Source organism: Camellia sinensis, chromosome 15, assembly GCF_055761805.1.
Source record: "Camellia sinensis isolate YWXY chromosome 15, ASM5576180v1, whole genome shotgun sequence".
Lineage (NCBI taxonomy): Eukaryota > Viridiplantae > Streptophyta > Magnoliopsida > Ericales > Theaceae > Camellia > Camellia sinensis.
Window position 1 is genome coordinate 27,064,287 of NC_138975.1, and position 9,089 is coordinate 27,073,375.

At 33.8% G+C, this 9,089-nt stretch overlaps 1 protein-coding gene across 2 annotated transcripts; it reads left to right on the plus strand.

Moving 5' to 3' along the window:
- The first annotated feature begins 1,968 nt into the window (after nucleotides 1-1,968).
- Nucleotides 1,969-7,291, plus strand: LOC114293552 (uncharacterized). Of its 2 annotated transcripts, XM_028237637.2 has the most exons (10): nucleotides 1,969-2,187; nucleotides 2,681-2,772; nucleotides 3,260-3,374; nucleotides 4,447-4,483; nucleotides 4,621-4,690; nucleotides 4,771-4,875; nucleotides 5,065-5,215; nucleotides 5,569-5,651; nucleotides 6,686-6,779; nucleotides 6,882-7,291. In XM_028237637.2, exons 2-10 carry the CDS (start codon nucleotides 2,742-2,744, stop codon nucleotides 6,964-6,966), a joined length of 771 nt encoding a protein of 256 aa, XP_028093438.2. In that variant the 5' UTR covers nucleotides 1,969-2,187; nucleotides 2,681-2,741; the 3' UTR covers nucleotides 6,967-7,291. The 2 variants fall into 2 exon arrangements, with proteins under 2 accessions (XP_028093438.2, XP_028093437.2); XM_028237636.2 differs by lacking the exon at nucleotides 1,969-2,187 and having other exon boundaries at nucleotides 2,201-2,772.
- Nucleotides 7,292-9,089: the final 1,798 nt, after the last annotated feature.

The window sequence follows — 9,089 nt, forward strand, 5'->3', positions numbered from 1 at the left end:
CACAAGAATCATACATTCTAAAATGATATACTTTTACTTTAATATTAAACATAAATTATTTAATTATAACAACAAATCTATTGCAAAAAGATTCATCACAGATAATCTATGATTATTTACTAATTTGGTATATTGCTGTATCACACACACATATAATATATATTCCTATAAGGTGTGATGTCCACCGTAAGCTTTGCCATCGATGCGGCATCACATTCTTATTTGTAGACAATTGGGCCCCACCTCATTTAACAAAGCGCCGCAAAGTGTATTTCGAGTCTCCACCTAACAGCAACATAGTTGTGCAAAAGAGAAAAAAAAAATTATAATTTTTTAATTGTAATATTTAATATTTTTGAAGACAAATAATTTGAAAAAAAAATCAAATAAACTAAAGGAAAAATCTTAAAATGTAATTTCAACCAAAAAAATTTAATTTTAAAATTTGTTGGAGAAGTTATCGGTATGTCTAATTTATAACGTGTTGAGTCTATAATTTTATCTAAAGCATACGAGAAGAAGTAAAAGAAAGTAATTACACATCACATAAAATATAAAGAGATTTTTAGTTTAAGATCCTTAATATTAAGATTTTGTAAGATAAAAACATGTAATACTTTTATAATAGTTTGGGTCCTTTAACATTTTTATGGAGAAATTTCAACACAAAGAAATTTCAGCACAGAGAGAAATTTCTCTGGGAAATTTCATAGAGAAATTTCAGCTTCACAGAGAAATTTTAAAAATTTTATAAAGAAATTTCAGCTCATCACAGAGGAACTTGTCACAGAGAAAGCTAGAATTTCTCTCATAATATTACTAAGGGATCTTAACTAATAAAAAAATATATATATATATTAAATCTCTTCTATTACTAAAAGTTGAAGAGGGATATTTTACTAATTTTTCCCAAATATAAATCGAATTCAATAGTTAAAACCATGAAAAGTTGTATGCTCTAGTCAAACATTGAAAGTTGAGTATCATCAAATTAAAACAAAAATAATTTAATCATGTAATATTAATATTGATCAATTTTTTGTTTGTTTGTTAATTTCTATAATAAATGTAATTGAATCATGTAATATTGATTTATTCAGCGATTTTTACAATATATATATATATATATATATGGCAAATTTTACTTTTCCCCTATGATTTGAGTTATGTGCAGTTTATCCTCTATCGTTGAGAAATAATCACATAATCTCTTTGTAATTTGTGGACTAAAGTGCACTGTTAGGACGTTAACTATTTAATAAAAAGAAATTAAAATATCCCTATATTTTCGTCATTTATTTGGAAAGCAAGTGCACTTTAATCTTGTGTACTTTATCTTATGTGCAATCTACCCCTATTGAAATTTGAAAATGAGTATATAACTCCCTTATGTTTGTCATGTGTTTTACACTTACTATTAAATTAGACGGAATGTTTAATCGTGTTTAATGATACACTTTAGTCCACAAATCATATAGGGATTAGGTGATCATTTTTAAACATTAGGGAAACAAGGGGTGAAGTGAAATTTGCCCCCAAAAAATACATGCCTATTTGGTCCATTAAAATTATCACATTAAAAAATAAAAATATTCAAATGTGAGATCATTGGTCACATGCTCTCATCAAACAGTCCAAATTGAATATCATCAAATTGAGACAAAGGAAATTTAATTATGTAGTTTTAATACCTGATTGATTTGATATTTTTGTTAATTTTTAAGATAAATATAATTTAATTATATAATATTGATATCTTTACATTAATGTTGTATTTAATATAGTTTTACAAAATGAACAACACGTATTCTTATGATAAATATAAAAATAGATAAAAATAAAAATCATATCTTTTTTTTATTATTATTATTTATAATAATTTTGTTGGAGAAATAAGGAAGAACCAGTTTTGGACTTACTCTGTGCTTTGTGGAGTAACAAACAAAATTCATCATGAATGCGAGACTTGATGAGCACCAAATAATGAGTGGCAAACAAGAAAAAGCAAAGGTAAGAGAGAGAAAAGGTGAGAAAATGAAGGAAAAGTTCATATGCTTTTTGGCCCATTTCTCTTTCAGACTTCCACCCAAGAATTCCAGTTTAGCAAAGAGCAAAAACAAAAACCTCCCAGTTCCCTAAGCCCACAAATTCTTGATTATTCCTATATTCATCAGACTAATGTCAATGGTAATAGATTGGACACCTGAACTTCACTTTCAAGTTAATGGGTATCCATCAATCATCACAAATACATAAACAAATGATTGAGAAAGAGAGATATTTTCCCTCTCACAAATTTGGGATTATTCTTTCTTGTTTTCAGTAATATTCTGAATTTGCACTTGTGGGTTTTACTTTATTTATGTCCATTGCCTGCCAGCATATAGATTCTCTCTCTCTGTTGCAAATCTAGAGCCCGTGAATGCATGAATGTGCTCTGCGATTTCTCTGCTTTGATTCTCTCTGCTACTCATAGAAAGATTTCCTGCTTGTCATTTTCTTTACCTCTCCTTTTCATGGATGCTCTCTTTTTTGGGGGGTTTTAGGTGATTTTAGGCATAATGCACATCCGGGTACTCATAGTCATAGATAGTGTTACATGTGCACACAATTTATTCCATTTTCAATCTACTCATTTGGGTATAAATAGAGATTGTCATCTGGGTATTCTTCATTGCAGTACATCTTCTACTTCCTTGCATTAGGTGGTCTAATTAGTGCACTTCCTCGAAGGCAGGACAATGAGTCGAACAAGCTCTTCAACGGGTTCTGGTTAGTTTTATTTCTTCTTGGCTTGGGTTTATGTTTTGTGGATTCCTATTTGTTATCTTAATCATTCAATTGTTCAAGTGGGTGGTTTTCTTATTCTATCGAAAATTTGAGTCAAATTATAGTTAGGGCTGCAAATGAGTTGAGTTGACCTAAGTAATAAGTTGTTCAAAAGTTTGAAAACTTACCCAGCTTTAAAATGTGTTCAAAAGCTTGGGTTGTTACATAACTTGTCAATCTCAAACGAGGAAGCTCGAATAGTTTGATTTTTTATAGTGCATATAGGCTTACCAAGCTGAATAGAAGGTTGTTCAAGCTTGGCTTGAAAATTTAACAAGCCAAACATGAGTCAAGTTCGAGGAGCTTAGTTCGTTTTGCAGCCCTAATTATAGTTGGATGATGATGATTTTTTTCGGCCATTGAAGTTAAGTTTCTATACTTCAAACTTGTATGATTTTTGGAACAATGATTTTGTTGCTACAAATGTTAGGTAGCAGAACAACTAGAAGGACAGTTGAATTTGGAAGGACATATGTGGTGAAGCCAAAAGGGAGACACCAGGCTACAATAGTCTGGTTGCATGGCCTTGGCGATAATGGCTCGAGGTAGAATTACTCCTTTTCCACTCTTAATATCTTTTTTGGGTATTTGTAGGGCTGATCTTTAGCATTCTTGAGATCAAAACTTAAGGATGTACATTCTTTATTACTTATTTGAATCTTTCATTTTTCCTGTTTGACATGATGAGAAAAAAAGAGCATATTGTCAGCAAAGATCCCTGTTCAAGAAACTCTGCCTACCAGTATCCTCATTTGAGACTTGAAAATCTCTCCCTTTCTTTTTTTTTTTCTTTTTCTTTTTAAATTTTTTTTTGTTGTTGGAGATATTGATAATCTAGATCATTTCCCCGATCAGTCGGCCTGTTGCTTTTAGTTTTCAATGTTAAATATTTTCAATGTCACTGTTGAATTATACTTGTCATATTATTATAGTGGGCCCTGTTTCAATTCGAAAAGTTTATTTAGTGAGTTTTGTTAGTTTGCATAGCATTTTTCACTTTTCACTGTGATTCTAATTTTGAATGAGCCGATGTGAGAAAGCAGTGGCACCTTAAAATTATATATAACTTAATTTCTTTCTGCGATGATTTCTTTTCTCATTCGATTCTAGGCTTAATTAGAAAACCTTGAATTAGCATTGGAATTTATGCACAATGCTTGATTGGGGCCCTTAGTTCACTATCTTGTTTCTCTTGGCTGCTGAGAAACAAGTTAACCTTTTCACACAGAATATTCTGACTGAAGTAAAATGAATTTTGTTAAAAAAATTTCCTTAGTCCCCACTATGCCGTGATGAGCACAATTCTCTAATTCAAGGAAAAATTGGCTGCATTCCTGCAACTTTGCACAGTTTTCTTAATGCTCTCTTCACTTGGGATTCTGCTTTCACTTAATTATTGTGGTCCCAATATTAATTACATAAGCAATTAAGTGTTTGCACAATGAAGTGTCTATTTCTTTTATTTGCTAAAATAATGGTTGTTCAGACCTAGGAAAGAGACATTCTTGTTTTGTGGATTGATTATCGTTATATGTTTATTAACGCAGTGTCAACAATTTTAGAGTTCTATACAATTGAGACATGGTTCCTCATTCTGTGCTGTGTTTGTTATTGCAGCTGGTCCCAACTCTTGGAAAAACTTGCTCTTCCAAATGTAAGGACAAGTATCCCTTGAAATATTTTTGAACTTTATGCTTAGCCTCGTGACCATGCACATGTATATGGTTCTTTAATTTTTGCAAAACTTAGTTGGTACTTATCATTTGTTTATGCTGAAATTCTATGATGCAGATCAAGTGGATATGCCCATCTGCTCCTACTCGCCCAGTGGCTATACTTGGTGGATTCCCTCGCACTGCATGTAAGATTAAAGCTTAGATTTCTTCCGATGTTGAGATACTGATACAATTATCTAAAAGTGCTTTTGTGGTTTCCTATTAGGGTTTGACGTTGGAGAACTTTCAGAAGATAGTCCTGATGATTTCGAAGGTTTAGATGCTTCAGCAGCGCATATTGCAAACTTGTTGTCAACAGAGCCTGCTGATAGTAAGTTTCTGCCTTGCTACTTCATTGATTATAGGCCATTAAATTACTTAATTTCCATGTGTTTAGTAGCTCATTTATCTATCATGACAAAAAGTTTCATCAACTATCATGCATAAATTACCACCGTGTTGTTTAGGAATTCTATGCTTTTTCATTTATTTATTTATTTTTGTGTTAACTCATTTACAGTTAAACTTGGTATTGGGGGTTTTAGTATGGGTGCTGCAACTGCCCTCTACTCTGCAACTTGTTTTGCCCAGGGAAAATATGGAAATGGGATCACTTACCCTGTTAACTTGAGGGCTATTGTTGGTCTAAGTGGTTGGCTTCCTGGTTCAAGGTATGAATGCAATATTTTCCTTCTCATTTCCTCCTTGTTCCTCTGTTATATGTACTATTTTCCCATGCTGAAAATAACCAATTTACCAAATAAAATAAGATTGGTATGAGATGATTCTGAAATATCTCATTTGATAGCTCCCTCTGGCCATATTTGGAATTGTTTTCAAACTAATATTATATTGAGTTCCAAGGTAACCAAAATAGCTAATAAGTTTTGTACCGTGTTATCTCAGGTAGGACTCACTCATTGTTGATTCATAAATCTTTTTGCAAGTAAAGATGTAATGTGTGCACCTTATAGTGCTCTTCAAAATATTACCATGCTTATTAGTTAATGGCACGTTTATCCAGGACGTTGAGGAACAAGATAGAAGGATCACACGAGGCTGCAAGGCGTGCTGCATCTTTGCCTATTTTGCTCTGTCACGGAATCTGTATGTATATTGCATTTTGGACTCCCTTTTTTTTTTAAAATAAGTTTTCTTGGGAATGATAAGTTCTTTTCTCACATGTTGTTCAACTTCATGCATATAGCTTCAAACTAGTGAGTACTAGCAAACTGTTGCTCTTAAAATTTGAGTCTTCAATTTGCTGTTTTTTTGGTTTTGGGACATCTACTGTAATTACCAGCTTGTTGTTCCTAATGACTGATAATTCATAGTTGGTAGAATTAGATACATGAAAATTTTATTCCTTGAGGATCCTTCTCAACCTCTCATTGGAAACCTACATGAGCATTAAAATCCCTTTAGCTTGTATTATTAGGTACGTTGCATATGTGATTTGTGAAGATGAGTTGCTAAGAAGCACGGACACTTCTAAGAAGGTAACGTATCCGTGTCGGATGCCGACACTCTTTGGACACTCTTAGGACACGTGTCCGACACTCTTCAAAACGTGTCCTAATTTTTAAATTTCTTTTAAAGACTCGGACACCCTTTGGACACTTGGAAGACGCACATGTCCATCACATAAACACATGTGTTTATCGATTGGATACATATGAAACTAATTATAAGTTTAAACAAAATAACTTAAGATAAAATAATAAAACAAAAATCATATAAATTTATAAGAATTAGTGTCATATTGCATTTTTATTATCTTTGAATGATATATTAATATATATAACATATAATAAATATATAAAATTACATATTTCACGCGTGTCCCCCACGTGTCGTATCCGTGTCGTGTCACGTGTCCGTGTCCATGTCTATGCTTCTTAGATGAGTTGAATCAAATATCCCATCAAGCATTAGTCTTGCAAGATCACCAAGCTAGCTGAGATCAACTAATTTTGCAAGAGAATTTTGACTGCTGTCCTTAGGATTTCATGGGATGTCCATGTTTATATTATCACGGAATTGAATAAGTGTTCCATGTTTATAATATACGAGGGCACATAAAAAGACATGCCACACAATGTCGTAGTTAACAATTCTACCATATTATTTGCCTTCTGCAGGTGATGATGTGGTGGCTCATAAATTTGGAGAGAACTCCGCACAGTACTTGAGTTTAGCAGGATTTCGATATCTTACATTCAAATCCTATGACGGGTATCAATCTGACCGGCCATTTTGTTAGGAAGCATTCATTAACTCTAATATACTATCAAGATCACAAGGCAGTGTTCTGAATCATTGTTTTGATTTGTGCAGGCTTGGTCATTACACGGTCCCTAAAGAGATGGATGAAGTTTGCAATTGGCTACAAGGGAGGCTTGGGCTTGAGGGTTCGCGCTGATGATATCATGGCACACAGAATTTCATTTTTCTAGTTTCGACTAGTAAGGTTGAAGAATGAGAAAGGAAATAACAGTATTTAAAAGGCATATACATATTGATTTAGAGGGTGCAAGGTATATGGTATAGGTAATCTAATTCCCGTTTTGTCATCTCACCGGTCTTACAATAAGTCTTGGATATGTTGCTTTTCCTTTGGCTCCTAGACACCTATATTGGTGATGTTCTAGTCGAATTCTACTACTTAAGTTAATTAAGAGCATTTTGTATTTTGTATTTGTTTTTCCCGGTAATAATCAATTTAGAGGGCTATGGTCTTTTGTGTATCTAGATCTCTCTCTCTCTCTCTCTCTCTCTCTCTCTCTCTCTCTCTCTCTCTCTCTCTCTCTCTCTCTCTCTCTCTCTCTCTCTCTCTCTCTCTCTCGTGTGTGATGTTACTTAGGATCCATGAATGGGAACATCAATTTGAGCTTCTGGTAGTTGAATACATTTTAATTTTAATCAGAGGGTGACAGTTATTTTATACAATTTCAAAGACGAATTTGTAGAGGCTTCTGAAAATAAAAGTTTTTGAGTGAGGGAATTGGTTGTTACATTCTACTTCTTTATTGGAGGCAAGTAATAGAACTTAAATTTCTATGCATTTCTTGGTATTGTACAAACTGGTATGTTACAGAAATTTCTTGTCTCTCTCCATATATATACAACCAAACCAAGCCTTAAGTCTCATCAAATGGGATCGGCTATATGAATTCTTCTTCTCTACGCAACTTTATCAAATGTCATTTCGTTAGTCAAATTAAGTAGATCTATATCTCTATTTACAACGCTAGCCAATGTTAATCTAGGCCTACCCGGTCCCCTAACACTTCATCTACCGTTACTGCATCGCATTTTTTCACTACTGCCTCTATTAGTCTTGGTTGAATATGACCAAACCATCTCAATCGATTCTCTCTCAACTTATCTTCTATCGGTGCTGCTCCTACCCATTCCCGAATACGCTCATTCCTAATTTTGTCTGGTCTAGTCTTGCCACACATCCACCTTAACATCCTCATCTCAGTCACACTCACCTTATCTACATGTTGTTTCTTGGTTGACCAACACTCTATCCCATACATCGCTGGTCTAATAGCCATTCTATAGAACTTACCTTTTAGTCTAATGGGTATTCGTTTATCACACAGTACCCCAGACGCACTTTTCCACTTACACCATCTCGTCTTAATCCTATGGGCCACATCCATATCAATCTCCCCCGCCGTTGTGGTAATCGACCCTAAATAACGAAAATGTTCACTCTTAGGCAGTTCTTGGTTCTCAATCTTTACTTCTCTTCTGCTTTCATTGTTACTGTTACTAAATTTACACTCTATGTACTCTGTCTTAGTTCTGCTTATCCAGAACCCTTTAGATTCAAGTGTTTTTCTCCAAATCTCTAACTTTGTGTTAACTCCTCCTCTAGTCTCATCCACTAGCACGATATCATCTGCAAAAAAAGCATACACCATGGCACGTCATCCTAAATATTTCTCGTCAACTTATCCATAACTAAAGCAAAAAGACAAGGACTTAAAGTAGATCTTTGGTGTAACCCTACAATGATATGAAATTCATTTGTCTCTTTAGCAGACGGTCTAATAGTAGTCACCATCCCTTCATACATGTCCCTAATCACATCAATGTAACCTTTTGTCACCATTTTCTTCTCTAACACCCACCATATTATATCCCGAGGCACTCCATTATATACTTTCTCAAGGTCGATAAACACCATATGAATGTCTCTTTTCTTTTCTCTATATTTTTCTATTACTCTCCTTAAAAGATAGATCGCTTCCATTGTTAACCTGCCAGACATAAACTCAAATTGATTGTCTGACACCTCTATTATATCTCGCAATCAGCATTCCATCACATTCTCTCACACTTTCATTGTATGACACATTAGCTTGATTTTTCTATAGTTGTTGCAATTCTGGACATCTCCTTTATTTTTATAGATTGGCACTAAAATACTCTTCCTCTACTCATCTGGCATGTTACTAATCAACAAAATTTTGCTAAACAACCTAGCCAACCAAGCAATCCCACTTTTACCCAAACGCTCCCAAGCTTCAA